The 17,281-nt window shown below is 42.5% G+C and overlaps 1 protein-coding gene across 3 annotated transcripts in view; it reads right to left on the bottom strand.

The window, feature by feature from the left end:
- Window positions 1–17,281, bottom strand: part of MRPS11 (mitochondrial ribosomal protein S11) — a 29,930-nt gene that overhangs the window by 12,348 nt on the left and 301 nt on the right. The window contains exons 1-4 of one of the 3 annotated variants that reach the window (XM_075858196.1): window positions 16,933–17,070; window positions 14,103–14,204; window positions 8,545–8,643; window positions 802–931 (exon numbers count right to left, since the gene is read on the bottom strand). In XM_075858196.1, coding sequence (XP_075714311.1) covers window positions 802–931; window positions 8,545–8,643; window positions 14,103–14,204; window positions 16,933–16,997 — 396 coding nt within the window. In that variant the 5' untranslated portion in view covers window positions 16,998–17,070. Of the gene's footprint in view, window positions 1–801; window positions 932–8,544; window positions 8,644–14,102; window positions 14,205–16,495; window positions 16,596–16,932; window positions 17,071–17,281 lie in introns of those variants that run through there. The other 2 variants (XM_075858197.1, XM_075858198.1) reach the window with 2 other exon arrangements.

Raw genomic sequence — 17,281 nt, forward strand, 5'->3', positions numbered from 1 at the left:
TGGAAAACTTTCTGAGGCTGTACCATGGGCAACATGAAATAATAATTTCAGTAACAATGAGCATGCAGGTCATGAAGGCCTTTTATGTAACAGTGCACAGAAAACTCTGATGGGTTTATCATTTCACAGACTTGTCCTAATTAGTTTTATTTTGTGAAGTGAAACATTGTGACCTGTCTGTACGGCTGATCACGCTGGGAAATCTCGGTAGGAAGAAAGAAAACACAATCTATGGACAACTAGGATTTCGTGTCTGGCAACCTTGGGTGGGGGCTGCCACCTAGTGGAAATTGCAGTACTATAAAACAAGAAGGCATTCAGAACATGTGCAATGCCACTATTGTTTTACTAGCAATTTCTGCATTTGTAAGCCACCACAACTCCCAAGAATTTATACCCAGGACTATAACCTTTAATTGGAAAATGTTATTTACACGTAAAAGATACTTTCTATATATATATATATATATTTATTTTTTTAAAATACAAGTTATATACCGGTAGGTTGGTGTCCTTTTAAACACTGTACTGCAGTATACTAGATATGCAGTAGGGAAATGTAGGCATAAAGGAAATCACTTATTGTACAGATTTTCATTCATGAGAATATAATAGAATCTGGAAGATACGATTTATAAATTATAGAACAATTTTTTTGCTCAGAAGAATGATAAAATACTGGCTTTTGCTTTGAAAAGATATACGATGTGTCTAGATCCATGCATATACACAGATACACACAAACTTACTATATACACATACAGTATATCATTTTACATACAGACTTTCTCCTCTACTTACAGTTGCAGCGGAGATCCCGGCTGTCTGAGCAGCTACAGAAGAGCTCTTCTTGGCATTTCTAAAGCCCTCCGTCCCGCAGGACGTGCGTGTTATAAACGTATTGTCGGGTTGTGTGACCTGGATGTGAGTGCTGCAACATAAAGATGTACAAGATGAAAGCTTTAAAATAAACTGGAAGCTTAAAATGACATAATTATAGAATTCCACATATAAACATCAGACCTACGTAGTCATTCCCAGTTTATACATCTTTATCAAACCATTTATTTTATAGGAACCCATTAATATGTGATGGCAACTGCAACAAAGAGCTGTAGGAACAGTAATAGTAGCCATATCGGTTTTCACCCTGCTTTCCTAAAAGACTGACAAAAAGAAAAAGCACCCGCAAATGTACAATTTCTCTGCAAATGTCTATAAAAATTCCTACTATTGGACCAGTAAAAAAACCCACAAGGAATATTTGTTCTTGGTTGGTCTAATACAGTATTTTGACCATTGTTTAGTTAAAAACTCGGCAGAAAACGCCAAGTGGCATACATTTACAGATGGCAATGCTTTTTTTTCTTACAGGATCCTTGCTGTGTATATGTTACATTTTTACATAGGGAATATACATGATATTGACAAAAGTATTGGGCCACCTACACATTACTCCTTCGGGAGACTTTATGACATCCCATTCTAAATCCACCGGCATTAATATGGAGTTGGTCCCTCCTCTGCAGCTAAAAGAGCTTCCACTCTTCTAAAAAGACTTCTACAAGATTTGAGCGTGTCTGTGGAAATTTTTGCCCATTCATCCAGAAGAGCATTTGCGAGGTCAGACACTGATGTTGGACAAGAGATCTGGCTCACAATCTCTGTCCTAGTTCATCCCAAAGGTGTTGGATGGCGTTGAGGTCAGGGCTCTGTGTGGGCCAGTCAAGTTCTTCCACACCAAACTCACCCAACCATGACTTTATAGACATTGCTTTGTGCACTGGGGCACAGTCCTGCTGGAACAGAAAAGGGGCTTCCCAAAACGGCATCCACAAAGTTGGAAGCTACAATTGTCCAACATGTCTTGGTTCTGAAGATTTCCCTTCACTGACACTAAGGGGCCTAGACCAACCCCTGAAAAATGACCCCCATAGCGTTATTCCTTCTCCACCAAACTCTAGAGTTGGCACAATGCAGTCAGACAGGTAACGTTCTCCTGGCATTCTGCAAACACAGACTCGTCGATGAGATTGCCGGATATAGAAAGGGATTTGTCATTCCACAGAACACGTTTCAACTACTCCCATACCATAAAGCTCCGGGGGCAGTTTTGGTCCTGATGTTAATGCCAGAGGAGTTTGAAGCTCTGCAGTTGAGTCAGAAGAGCGTTGGCGACTTTTATGCATTATGTGCCTCAGCACTCGGCGACCCCACTCTGTAACTTTACGTGGTCTGCCACTGCATGACTTAGTTACTGCGGTTCCTAAACGCTTCCACTTTGAAAAAAAAATATCACTCACAATTGAACGTGGAATATCTAGGAGGGAAGAAATTTCACAAACTGACTTGTTGCAGCTGTTGTATCCTATTACATTACCATGCTGGAGTTCAGTGAGCTCCTTACAATGACCCATTCTTTCACTAATGTTTGTAGAGTCAGACTGCATGGCCAGGTGCTGGATTTTATACATCTGTGGCAATGAGACTGAATGAAACACCTGAATTCATTGATTAAATGGTGTGTACTAATATTTTAGTCCATATACTGTATGCAGTGATTTGGAAATGTTTTTCTTCTGCATAGCTTTGCTATATATCCCTGTACATATACCCACATGTACACAAATACCTTCATCCGACATCCTAGGGGCAAGATATTTATTATCCACCATTTATATAGCACATATTGTTTTTTTTAGGGTGGCTCAGTAAATGGGTTATAGGATATTAAAGAAAAGAAAAAAAAAAAAAGACCCCCCCCCCCCCCCCACAAACACCACCACTCTGGCCACTTCCTGGTTATGTGGTCGGGAGTTACGAAAACAGCGTAGCTTGCGGAGCTACGCTGTTTCTGTAACTCCAATAGTAGTAAACAGAAGATACGGAAGCAGTGCTTCGAGCTACGCTATTTCCGTAACTACCATTTAGTTCTATTGGACTTACGGAAACAGCGTAGCTCAGTGAACTACGCTGTTTTCGTAACTCACGACCATAACCTTTTTTCATGCTCGGAATTCACCCGATTCAGCCGCAACACAGAACGGCTGAACGAGGTTTAGGGGGCCCCGTTCTGGAGATAGGTGCAGGTCCCAGAGTTGGGACCCTCTTCGATCTTACATATCCTGTGGATATGTCATAAATGTGTCTCGTGGGAAAACCCCTTTAAAAGGTGAATGGGGCTGAGCTGCAATACCAGAAAAAGCTTATGGACAAGTGTTTTATCTGTTCTAGTATGTTTTTAACTTGTGGAAAGAAACCAGGTAGAACACGCAAACGCCATGCTGACAAGTGTCAAGATTCATGATCAGAAACCCAATAATGCTGTAGGTGAAAGCATCATAGGTTAACAACCCTTTTATGGTTCTTTAGCTACAAAACATCAGGGCAGCTGCAGGAAACCGAGGTGGTCATAGAAGGGGGACATGGGTGAGGAGGTGGGGAATACATTGTAGATTGAAAATTTTCTATAGATATCACACACACAAGATCTTAACATTCAATATATGGTAATACCACTGTATAAAATCTTATCAAGTCACCAGATCTCTGTATTTGAATAGTATGTTCTAAATACAATTGATCGTAATAAAATAAAGCAGCGTCTCATTGTTTTTTTTTTGGAGAGTCCCATGGTTTCGTTGTACACTTCAATTAAACACTTAGTTATTCCAGCAGACAAATGCTACTGTGTTGAAAGCAGGGAGGCGGCCGTTCCCTATTTCTTTCCGGCAGGGCAGGCAGGATTACATAGCAGGACGTGGCAAGACAGATGCATCACAGCCACTTGCAATTCTAATAGTATTGATTACTATTCATTAGGTAACTTTCACTTAACTGCCGCTCAGTGCACTGGTCCAGGAGGATAAATCCAAATGAGCAGCTTGAGGTTGATGACTGAGATGGCAGCCATGTGTACTACACCACCATCTCCCATCATCTTCAAAATTTGATGGGAACAGATCCCATGCATTGATAAATCACATTAAGACATTTCCCCCGCCTCCAAAAATAAAATTTTCCCTGTAGTGGCCGATATAGGGAAAAACAGCAGCTGATGGCGACTCAAGAGCGTTGCCATCCCAGAGGCATCAAAGAATCATGGTGGCGGCTCACATACTAAAGGGATGGTCTGTGATTATCTGGATATGTTTGGTATGGTTGGAATGAGCAAGAAACCTTGCCCAGAGACGTCAGCGCATCCAGCCGCAATGCCCATGAGGGGGCGTGAGCGCGCTACTTCCTGGCATTAAAGGGCCAGCGTGCGCATATATGATTATTTCCCAAACCACCCTGGACTATAAAAAGGGCCCTGCCCTTCCAACGTTGTAGTTTTCCCATGTCTGTATTGCAAATGGTCCCTTAGTGTTTTCTTGTCCGATCTCCTATATCCCATGCTGTGCCTTGTTCCCGAGCCTGTATAGTACCTGAGCCGTGCCTTGGTCCGCCTACTGGAATACTCAACGTCCGCTGTTGCCTGTCATCTCAGATACTATCCGCCACGTCTGGCGCAACCGACCACCTCCAGCCCAATCTGTGCCAGAGCCCTTGCCGCCATCCGGACTATCCCAGGTACCATTGTGCTGCACTCCTACCATAGACTTTGTGCATAGACTGAGTTGGTCAGCTGCCGCGGTCACTGACCGCGGCCTTCCCTTACCTGCAGACCGGAGACTTCTCTGGCCGACGTCTCCTTCCCCAGAGACGTCAGCGCATCCAGCCGTTATGTCCTGCAACGACTGCGAGGGGGTGCGCGCTGGTTCCAGGCCTTAAACGGCCAGTGCGTGCATATGTAATTAATTTCCCAGACCACCCTGGGCTATAAAAAGGGCCCTGCCCTTCCACTCCTTGCCTGAGCGTTGTTGTATTTTTCCCATGTCTGTATTGCAAACGGTCCCTTAGTGTTTTCCTGCTCCCAGTGTTCCCTTGTCCTACCTCCTATCAGGAGTGTAGTCGGGGGGGGGGGGGGGGGGGTGTGCCCCGGGCGCAACTTAGAGGGGGCGCCAGCAGGGCCGGACTGGCTGGTGAACAGTGGGCCGGGTGCTCACACAATCATTGTCGGATAGTCTTTGGGTCGGACTGCGCCCCATGGTGTTCGCAACTACACTTCGCTTAGAGATGCTCATCTGCAATGATGGGAGTGTGCAGTAAAGAAGTCTAGTGATTATAGGCCGAGCCCCAGCTAATCAATGCTAGTCTTCTTTTCTGCACAGGTTCCCAGCTAAATCATTAGAGTCCTGCCTGACTACATGTAGAAATGAAGCATAACATTGATTGGCTGAGCTTTAGCCAATCAGCTCTAGGCTTGCTTTCTGTTCTGCCCACAGAACACAGCTTCAGTTTTGTTTCGGAGAAGAAGACGACTCGTGCCCCTGCCAGGTGTGTGACTCACAACTATTGCACAGCACCAGCAGGTTTATCTTTTCAGCAAAGCTGCAACCAGCCTGCTAAAGTGATGGGGGACCAATCAGTATATGGGTCATTGGTGGTGCACACTGGTAATGGTCTGCATCTGCAAGCAAAAAGCAAGTAAATACAGGAATGTGAGTGAAGTGGTGTGTTTGATTGATTTTTGTAGTGTGATTGGTGTAGTGTTTACAGTGTATATCCGGTGTATGGTGCTATTATAATTAGAGGTGCAGTGTGTGGCGCTATTATATGTAGGGGCGTAGTGTGTGGTATAATGAGAACTTTGTCTTTGTTTGAGTGATATATGAACTTTGTGTGAGCTATAGGTGTGTCTAATGTGTTATGGTGTCTGTGTGCGAGTGATGTGTTTAGTGTGAGTGGTGTGTGTTTAGTGTGAGTGGTGTGTGTTTAGTGTGAGTGGTGTGTGTTTAGTGTGAGTGGTGTGTGTTTAGTGTGAGTGATGTGTGTTTAGTGTGAGTGGTGTGTGTTTAGTGTGAGTGGTGTGTGTTTAGTGTGAGTGGTGTGTGTTTAGTGTGAGTGGTGTGTGTTTAGTGTGAGTGGTGTGTGTTTAGTGTGTAGTTTGTGTCTAGTGTGTGATGTGTGTATTATGGTTCCAGTGTGTGCTGTACTGATTATGTCCAGTCTGAGTGGTGTGTGTGATATAGAGATGGGGGATCAAACAGTATATGTGTCATGGGTGGTGCACACTGGTAATGGTCTGCATCTGCAAGCAAGTAAATAAATATAGGAATGTGAGTGATGTCGTGTGTTTGATTGATTTTTGTAGTGTGATTGGTGTAGTGTTTGCAGTGTATATCCGGTGTATGGTGCTATTATAATTAGAAGTGCAGTGTGTGGCGCTATTATATGTAGGGGCGTAGTGTGTGGTATAATGAGAACTTTATCTTTGTTTATAGGTGTAGAAATGTTTGAAAAGTGAGAAGCTGACGACATCTGAGCGGCAAACTGCAGAAATGGTCTGTGACCGGGAGAAGTCATCACAGAGGACTGGACTGAATGGAGAAAAAGAACTAGAATCGGAGACGTCACCGGTGACTCACTTAATGTAAATGTTTATTCTGCCTCTAATCAGCACTGTAGTCACTGTATGATCTGAAGTGAGATGATGGGTGGTAGAATTAGGATATGATATTTTTTTTTTTGTGAAACAGCAACTCCCAGCATATGTTTACCATTGTTCGGGCCATGCTGGGAGCTGGAAACAGCAGTTTACCACATATGGGGTATTGCCGTAATCGGGAGAAAATTGCTTTTCAAATGCCGAGGTGCATTTTCTCCTTTATTCCTTGTAAAAATTGAACATTTCCACATTTTAATAGAAAAAAATTACATTTTCAATTTTACCGAATAATTACACTAAATTCTGCAAAAAGCAGTCGTGTCAAAATGCGCACTATACCCCTCAATAAATTCCTTCAGGTGTGTAGTTTACCAAATGGGGTCACTTTTTGGGGGTTTCCACTGTTTTTGGCCCTCAGGGGCTTTGCAAATGCAACATGGCATCGCAACCATTCCAGCAAAATTTGAGCTCCAAAAGACAAATAACGATCCTTCCCTTCTAAGCCCTGTCGTGGGTACGAACAGCAATTTATGTCCACATATGGGGTATTGCTGTGCTCAGGAGAAATTGCTTTACGAATATTGGGATGCTTTGTCTCCTTTAGCCCTTGTGAAAATGAAAAAAATCTAAGCTAAAACTACATTTTATGGGGAAAAAAATGTAGATTTCATTTTCACAGCCTAATTCCAATTAATTCTGCAAAACAATCTGAGGGGTCAAAATGCTCACTATACCCCTAGATAAATTCCATAAGGGGTGAAGTTTCCAAAGTGGGGCCACTTTTTGGGGGTTTCCACTGTTTTTGTCCCTCAGGGACTTTGCAAGCGCAACATGGCACCGAAAACCATTCCAGCTAAATTTGAGCTCCAAAAGCCAAATGGCGCTCCTTCCCTTCTGAGTCCAGCTGTGTATTCAAACTTAAGTTTATGACCACATATGGGGTATTGGCGTAATCGGGAGAAATTGCTTTACAAATGTTGGTGTTTTTTCTCTTTTATTCCTTGTAAAAAATGAAAACATTGTATCCTTTATTTTAAAAAAGTGTAGATTTTCATGGCTTAATTCAAAAGAAATTTAGCAAAAAAACAGTGGGATCAAAATGCTCACTATATCCCTAGATTAATTCCTTGGGAGTTTAGTTTCCAAAATGGTGTCTTTTTGAGCGTCTTCCCTATGTTTTGGCACCACAAAACCTTTTCAAACCCGACATGGTGCCTAAAATATATAAAAAAAAAAAAAGGAGGCCCGAAAATCCACAAGGTTCTCCTTTGCTTCTGAGGCCTGTGTTTCAGTCCATTACTGCACTAGGGCCACATGTGGGATATTTCTAAAAACTGCAGAATCTGGGCAATAAATATGGAGTTGTGTTTCTCTGGTAAATCCTTCTGTGTCACAGAAGAAAATGTATTACAAATGAATTTCAGCAAAAAAAATGAAATTTGTATATTTCACCTCTACTTTGCTTTAATTCCTGTGAAACACCTAAAGGGTGAAGACACTTTCTGTATGCGGTTTTGAACACTTTGAGGGGTGCAGTTTTTAAAATGGGGTGATTTATGGGGACTTTCTAATATAGAGGGCCCTCAAAGCCACTTCAGAATTGAACTGTCCTTGAAAAAATAGCCTTTTGAAATTTTCTTTAAAAACGTCAGAAATTGCTGCTAAAGTCTTGTAATGTCCTAGAAAAATAAAAGAACGCTCAAAAAATCATGCAACCATAAAGTAGACATATGGGAAATGCAAACTAGTAACTATTTTGTGTGGTATTACTATCGGTCTTACAAGCAGATACATTTAAATTGAGAAAAATGCTAATATTTCCTAACGTTCTCAAAATGTTGGTGTTTTTCACAAAAAAATATTGAATTGATCGATAAAATGTTTTCACTAACAAAGTACAATATGTCACGAGAAAATAATCTCAGAATCGCTTGGATAAGTAAAAGCATTTCCAAGTTATTACCACATAAAGTGACACGTCACATTTGAAAAAATTACGTGTGTCCTCGAGACCAAAACTGGTTGTGTCTCCAAGGGGCTAATATTTGACTCACTTGTTATATGTGGCTTTAATATGGACGACTGGCACTTCTTCAAACTTCAGTCCACTCCACCGTAATGAACTTGGCTCCCCAGGCATAGGTGGAAACAGGCTGTAGGATGATCATACAATGTATTCAGTTGAAAATAGCCATTTATATTTCACTTGTTTATCTACAGAGGGAGGAGACTGGTTTTAAGTTAACAGGGTCATTCACATAAGCACATCGTGGTTTTATTGTGTGACTACATAGTGGATGCTCGGAGCTCCAAATGCATGCAGCAAAAATCCCTGTCCTAGGCCACATAACAGCAACGTATCCAATGTGCATAGAAAAATTTTGTTTGTTTTTTCTGTTTAAAGCGGCTCTGTCACCACATTATAAGTGGCCTATATTGTACATGATGTGATCGGCGCTGTAATGTAGATTACAGCACTGTTTTTTATTTAGAAAAACCATCAATTTTGACGGAGTTATGACCTATATTAGCTTTATGCTAATTAGTTACTCAATCGATAACTGGGCGTGTTTTACTTTTTGACCAAGTGGGCGTTGTGGAGAGAAGTGTATGACACTGACCAATCAGCGTCATACACTACTCTCCATTCATTTACTCTGCACACAGTGATCTTACTAGATCACTATGTGCAGCCACATACACTAACGTTACTGAAGTGTCTTGAGAGTTAATCAACATCGCGTCCAACCAGGATGGGATGTCTATTTCACAATTCCGACACTTTGGTAACGTTTGTGAGTGATTTACACCACAGCAAGCGTAATCTCGCTGTAAACTGTCATTTACAGCGTAATCTCGCGAGATTACGCTTGCTGTGCTGTAAATCCGACACAAACGTTATCTAAGTGTCGGGATTGTGAATAGACATCACATCCTGGCTGGAGGTGATGTCTATTCACTCTCAAGACACTTCAGTAACGTTAGTGTGTGTGTGTATGTGGCTGCACATAGTGATCTAGTAAGATCACTATGTGCAGAGTAAATAAATGGGGAGAAGTGTATGACGCTTCATACACTTCTCTTTACAATGCACACTTGGTCAATAAGTAAAACACGCCCAGTTGTCTATTAAGAAAGTCATTAGCATAAAGCTAAAATCGTTCATAGCTCTGTCAAAAATGATTGTTTTTCTAAATAAAAAATACTGCTGTAATCTACATTACAGCGCCCATTTCATTATGTAGAAGATAGGCCACTTATAATGTGGTGACAGAGCCTCTTTAAGTCTATAAAAGATCTCATGGCTGGAATACTAAATAAACTAAACTTGCTCCAATGGCTGCATGCGTGACTTTAAGAGGCTCTGTCACCACATTATAAGTGGCCTATCTCCTACATAAGGAGATGGGCGCTATAATGTAGGTGACAGTAAGCCTTTTTTTTTTTATAAAACGATCTATTTTTACCACTTTATTAGCGATTTTAGATTTATGCTAATGAGTTGCTTAATGCCCAAGTGGGCGTGTTTTTACTTTAGACCAAGTGGGCGTTGTACAGAGGAGTGTATGACGCTGACCAATCAGCCTCATGCACTCCTCTCCATTCATTTAGGCAGCGCATAGGGATCCTTTTAGATTGCTATGTGCTGTCCTATACTAACACATTAACAATACTGAAGTGTTTAGACCGTGAATAGACATTCCACGGGATGTCTATTCACAATCTCTGCACTTCGTTACTGTTTCTATGGTAGTTACAGCAGAGGAGGCGTAATCTCGTTGTAACCAGTCATTTACTACGTAATCTCGCGAGATTACTCTTCCTCTGCTGTAACTACCACAGACAGAGTAAGGAAGTGAACAGATTGTGAATAGACATGCCGTGGAATGTCTATTCACTGTCTAAACACTTCAGTATTGTTAATGTGTTAGTATAAGACAGCATAGGAGGATCTAGCAGGATCCCTATGCGCTGAATAAATGAATGGAGAGGAGTGCATGACGCTGATTGGTCAGCATCATACACTCCTCAGTACAACGCCCACTTGGTCTAAAGTAAAAACACGCCCACTTGGGCATTAAGCAACTCATTAGCGTAAATCTAAAATCGCTAATAAAGTGGTGAAAACAGATCGTTTTATTAAATAAAAAGCCCTAGTGTCCCCTACATTATAGTGCCGATCTGCTTATCTAGGAGATAGGGCACTTATAATGTGGTGACAGAGCCTCTTTAAGGCCCTATTACACCGGCCGATGATCGCTCGTCCCCATACGTTATCATCATGTAGGCAGCGCGTCCACCACTATGGACATGATTTTCACCTCAACTTCTGCCCTCCCATTATCAGTGCCTAGTCGGACCATGACATCGTCGCTGATTTTGATTTCACATTTTTAATGAAGTCATTCTCACGAACCCTCACATAGTGAACCAAATAGATTTGTTAACCACTTCCGGACCACCCATAGACTATAAACGTCTGGGCGGTCCGAAATTAACTCTGCAGGGCCGTTCCAGAACGTCCTGCAGAGTTAGCAGTTTGCCGCTCCCCGGCGGCCTTTAGCTCCATAATACAGCTGTCTCTAGACAGCTGTATCATGGAACTTTAACCAGAGGCCACTCAGCGTGGTCTCCGGTCATGTGATCGTTGTGACAACCTGTCACAACGATCACATTGCTCCGAACAGCAGCGCTTATGCGCCGACTGTGAGGAGCTCCGTAATACAGTGGTCTAGGGACAGCTGATATCACGGAGCTTTCACCCGGAGACCACTCAGCAATGGTCTCCGGTGAGGTGATCGCTGTGACAGCACGTCACAGCGATCACATTGCTCCACCCAGCAGCACTTGTGCGCCGACGGTAAGGCGCTCAGCTATGTGAACGGTGTGACAGCTTGTAACAGCGATCACGTGCGTGCAGACGATAAGGAGCTCCATGATACAGCTGTCGGGACAGCTGTATCACCGAGCTACAGAGTGGTATCTGGTCAGGTGATTGCTGTGACAGCCTGTCACAGCAGCGATCACCAGTTGCATCTTCTCCCTCTCTGGCAGGCTGCCAGAGAGGGAGAAAAATAATGTAATGTGTAAAAAAAAAAAAAATTATTACCTTGGGGTCTGCTTTCCATAAAATAATCATTTTTGGGGTGTCAAAGGGGTTTTCCAGTCCACAAAAATTGCTGGCCTATCCTCAAGATAAGGCCCTATTCACACGACTGGGATTCCCAGCCGTTTGATGGCCGTTCAAAAAACGCCCGTCACACGGCCGCAGTAGGAACAATAGACCCCAAATGGTGTTATTCACACGACGATTTTTTGACGGCCATGTCTTCCGTCGCTCGCTCTCTCTCAACCTACAGCGGGGCGGTGTGGCGCAACCTACAGCGGGGCGGTGTGGCGCAACCTACAGTGGAGCGGTGGCAGTATCTACAGAGGGAAGTGCGTGGCAAAAAATGTACAAATGAAATTCATCCAATTTTAAAACGGACAGGGAAAAAAAACTGATGCAAAACGGGTCAAAATCGTCTGTTGAAAACGGAAACATGGCCGTTTTAATCGGCCAACACTCGGACCCTGTCGTGTAAATAGAGCCTTAGCCATCAATATCTGATTGGTGGTGGCCCGTCTCCCCGCAGCCCGGCCGATCAGCTGTTTTGAAGGGACCGCGATGCTCGTACCATCGTCGCTTCCCCTTCATTTCCTTTACTGCTCACGCTGTGAATCACGGACACACTTGTAGCGGCGGTTCACAGTATTACAGTATACACTTGAATGGTAGAAGGCTGTAATACTGTGAATCGCCGCTATAAGTGTATCTGCGATTCAGTGTGAGCAGTAAAGGAAATGAAGTGGAAGCAGCGTTCGTATAAGCACTGTGGCCCCTTCAAAACAGCCGATCGACGGGGCTGCCGGGTGTCGGTCCCTAACCGATCAGATATTTGCTTTTGTGGACTGGAAACGCCACAACATCTGTAATGGTCGTATGGTGTCAGCGAACCAGGTTTTGGAATTTTTTTTCTCTAAAAGCCAGTTTGTGCACCATTCTTTGTAAGCGGCACCATTTTTTGTAAGCGTGTAAGAAATGCACGCATATTTGGTACCGTTGAACTCGGTAGAAGTTGCCAAATATGTATTCAGGTGTGTTTACCCAGTATCATGCACCAGATGTAAAAAAAAAAAATAATCTAACATTCCTAAAATCACACATTCACATTTTTTTCAACTTTATTTTCCATTTTTCCTTCCATATTTAAAAAAAAAAAAAAGTTAAATATATCTATTATTTTTTTTTACACAATATGGAAGCCCAATATGTTCTGAAAAAAACATGACCAAATACATGTAGGTTGGAAAAATAATAGAACAACAATTTGCTTTTAAATTGGCACATGGCTAAAACTTAAAAATGGGCCTGGTCAGGAAGGGGGGGGTAAAGCTCCTGGTCAGGAAGTGGTTAATAAAAACACAAACGATACAACTCCATACTGGTTTTGGCTATCTTAGGCTTCGTTCACATCTGCATCGGGGTTCCGTTTATGGGTTTTCGTCAGACCTTTCCGTCAGTGGAACCCATAGCTTTCAGTTAGCATTACCATTGATTTCAATGGTAACGCTTCCGTTGCTAATGGTCTCCGTTTGTCACCATTCCATAAGGTTTCCGTTGTTTTGGCGGATTCAAAAGCGCAGTCGACTACGCTATTGATTCCGCCGAATTAACGGAAACCTTATGGGACGGAGACAAACGGAAACCGCTAGCAACGGAAGCGTTACCAATGAAATCAATGGTAATGCTAACGGAAAGCTATGGTTTCCATTCATGGGTTCCCCTGACGGAAAGTTCTAACGGAACCCCGACGCAGATGTGAATGAAGCCTTACAAAGGCTTAACTTTTATTAGAGGTGCTGTATTTTATGTTTTATTAGACTAAATTAACTTGTATCCTGCATCATCTCTTATATGGAGACCTGGAGTCCCCCTTTTGGGTTCTGGTTTAATGCGTATTTGATTACAATGCTTGTGTATTGCTCTCACCTTTCCTCTCCCCTGAATGGGAATTTTGAGCGGATGTTGCTTTATGTATTATTGTAGATCAAATCTGTGGCACTCTGCAGGTTGTCTGGGTGTTGTAGGTAGGGTTCCCACCTTGTAGATACTTGCAATGAAAAACTCAAGCACTCCTTCGGTTGAAATCTGCAAAATAGGTTTATTATAAATAAGGCAATATAAGAGAAAAGGTGTAAAGTTTCGGCCACAATCCAGCCTTTATCATGGTACAAGCTACCCATCTTCACAGCGTCATTTCCTACAAGGTTTTTCTCTATTGACCAGCGGCAATAGAGTTTGATAAAGGCCAGATTGTGGCCGAAACGTTACACCTTTTCTCTTATATTGCCTTATTTACAATAAACCTATTTTGCAGATTTCAACTGAAGGAGCGGTTTATGTATTACAACGCAATGAATAAATTCTGCCATCGTTTTTCTTAACATTTTTTTTTTTTGCAGCAGAGGGAGAAGCGGCATCACTATGGTGTAGATCACTATGGTGTAGATCACTATGGTGTAGATCACTATGGTGTAGGTAAACTTTGGTGTGGAATCTGAAACTTACCCCATTTCTTTAAAGCTTTGGTCACGGATGGGATTGCCTGTAGAACTTCGCGTTATCTGTGCACTCACACATAGAGGCCGGCACCACGAAGCTTTTAATGCTCTGGATATAAATGAAGAAAAAGGAGTCATAACATGACTTACTGTAACATCCATGTTCTTTCATTGTTGCATTTCGAAGGCCATAACTTTTTTTTTTATCTTTTCATTGTTGCAATTTTGTGGCACAGGACATTTATTTTTATTTTTTTTTTAACAGAACCATTTTCGGGTACAAACTTTTATTAGATTGTTTTTGAAAGGGAAATGGGAAAAAAAATAGCAATTCCGCCATAGACTTTTCTGTGTTTTAAATTTATGCAATTTACCGAGCAGCATAAATAACATTACTGTAATGACGGGGGGGGTAGGGAAACGGACAAGTGAGCCCTAGTCTACCCGCCACTCTGTCCCTGCCTACTTGCAACGACCCGCCCTAGGCGACGGGGTACAACTGGGCGGCGGTCCCTGCGCTCAGTAAGTGCACGACAAACATACAAGGGAATACAAGCAAGGGAAAGGGGCAGTTGCCCACGGCAACACCGTGAGCAACCAGAGTGGTGAACGAGCCGAGTCAAGCCAGGAGTGTGCGAGGTACCAAACGAAGAGCAGAAGAGTAGTCAGTAAGCCAGGGTCAGTATGGAGCAGGATCAAAAATAGCAGGAGCTGTAGCTGGGCCAGGAAACCACACGAAAAGAATCACAAGCACCGAGGGACAGGAAGGGCAGGCTTAAATAGACCGAGGGCGGGAGCTAGCTGAGTCTGGCCAGGCTGCGATAGGCTCTCCCACTCCTAAGCCTGCCAGCCTGAATGGTGGAAGCAGGAGTCAGTCTCAGGGATGTATTCTCAGGTGCTGACTGATTAATTCTGGGAGTTAACCCCGAAGCTGTGCCTGGCAGATCCTTTACAGTTACCTTTATTCTATGGGTCGGTAATATTATGGCGATACCCAATACGTATAGTTTTTAAAAAAAAATGTTTTAATACTTTTGCACAATAATAGAAAATTTCATGAAAAGAAAAATGTTTTTTATGTCACCGGATTCCAAGAACCAGTATTATTCTATTTTTCCATCGATGTAGCTGTACGTGGGCTTATTTTTTGTGGGACAACTCATAGGTTTTAATAGAACTATTTTGAAGTACATATATCTTCTTGATTAATTTATCATATGGGTCGTTATGATCGCACCGATGCCAAGAACGTTTATTTTTCCTTCTTTTCTTTTTTTTTTAACACTTTTGTAAAATAATACTACTTTTTATGGAAATTTTTTTTTTATTTTATTCTTACTGTGAACAGTTTTTTAATAGTAAAGGGGTTTTACTATTAGGGTATGTGCACACGATGAGAGGCTTTTACGTCTGAAAAGACAGACTGTTTTCAGGAGAAAACAGCTGCCTCGTTTCAGACGTAAAAGAACCTCTTCGTATTATGCGAGGCGTCTTTGACGGCTGTAATCTGGAGCTGCTCTTCATTGACTTCAATGAAGAACGGCTCAAATTACGTTTCATAGAAGTGCCCTGCACTTCTTTGACGAGGCAGTCAATTTACGCGTCGTCGTTTGACAGCTGTCAAACGACGACGCGTAAATGACAGGTCGTCGGCACAATACGTCGGCAAACCCATTCAGATGAATGGGCAGATGTTTGCCGACGTATTGGAGCTGTATTTTCAGACGTAAAACGAGGCATAATACGCCTCATTTACGTCTGAAAATAGGTCGTGTGAACCCAGCCTTAGGGACTTTTATGACATATCCACAGGATAAAGCGTTAAAGGTGCCCAAACGCTTCAGATAGACGTTGGCTGAGTCAGTCCCATACATATTAGTCATCCAATTCCGCTGAATTTGACTGGTTCGGCGTATTTTCATCTAATGGGCACGGGCACCCTACTTACATTGTATTTCGAAGCGTAAAAATACGCTGCAGCAATCTACAATATGTGCCTATGGGAAAAACATTGGACAACGCAGAGTTCTCTAGTTCTTGCGTTGTAGAATATTACGCCGCGTATGACTGCACCCTTAGAGTGCTTGGCCTTGGGTACTACAAATACAGAACGGTGCTCGTTTGCACATAAAATTATATGGGAATATGGAAGTGGAGAATACATTGAGCCGGATTTATCAAATCTGAAAAAAATAAATACATTTCTTTGTTGCTCATAGCAACCAATCAGCTCTTAGCTTTCATTTCTTAAAACTGCTCTGGAAAGATAAAAGCTACACTGCGATTGGTTGCTATGGGCAACAAGGACATTTCTCTTAGGCAGGTTGTGGTCTATGCATATAGAGTCGGGCCAGCTTGTAGCATCTTTCAGTAACACATCAACAGATCGTTTGGACTCACGTTGGTCTGCAAGAGACCGAAGCCTGTGTCATGGCTCTTTCATTCTGCTGACTGGTGGGCTTCCCAGGGTGAGACCCCAATGATCACATACATATTGCTGGCCTATCCTAAAGACAAGCCAGCAATGAAAAGGTTTGCAAAACCTCTCTATACAAAGGGCCACCTGAATAAAACAAACCAGATGCCCGAAGCTACCAATCAGATGCCAGAACTCATTCCATATTGTAAAATATGAAATGTAAAAAGTGATCTGATTGGCTGCTATGGAGAGCCGCAGTATCCGTCTGTACTACTACTAGTGGGTATATGATGTGGATGTGAGTTGAGACCACAGTTCTTGCAGAGTATATGAATAGTCTTGGAGTAGTTTAGGTAAACACGGCTTTCCCATATGACGGTTAAATGAGAAGCCAGTATGTCACTACTCCTCCACTCACCCGCATGCCTGCTGCCATATACCCGGGAGAAGCCCAGGCACTGCTTTCGTTATTGTTAAATTCATCTCTCCCGGTCTAGCGTCACACTTCAACAATAAGCAGAAACAGCAAGGTCACGGGTCATACCATAACACCACATGGTGAGGGGAGGACGTCAAACGTTCCACATTTGACCTGCTATTTTAGCCACACAAGGGAACCGAAATGATTAGATAGTAATGGACTGACTTATTATCACTACATTAGTCTTTACCATCTTTCCAATCAATTTACTAAACGTACTTCGAGGAAAAGCAAAAAAAAATCACCTCCCCCGACTGTAAAAATAGGCAGCGCCAACCTCCGGACT

The sequence above is a fragment of the Rhinoderma darwinii genome, chromosome 3 (assembly GCF_050947455.1).
Source record: "Rhinoderma darwinii isolate aRhiDar2 chromosome 3, aRhiDar2.hap1, whole genome shotgun sequence".
NCBI lineage: Eukaryota > Metazoa > Chordata > Amphibia > Anura > Rhinodermatidae > Rhinoderma > Rhinoderma darwinii.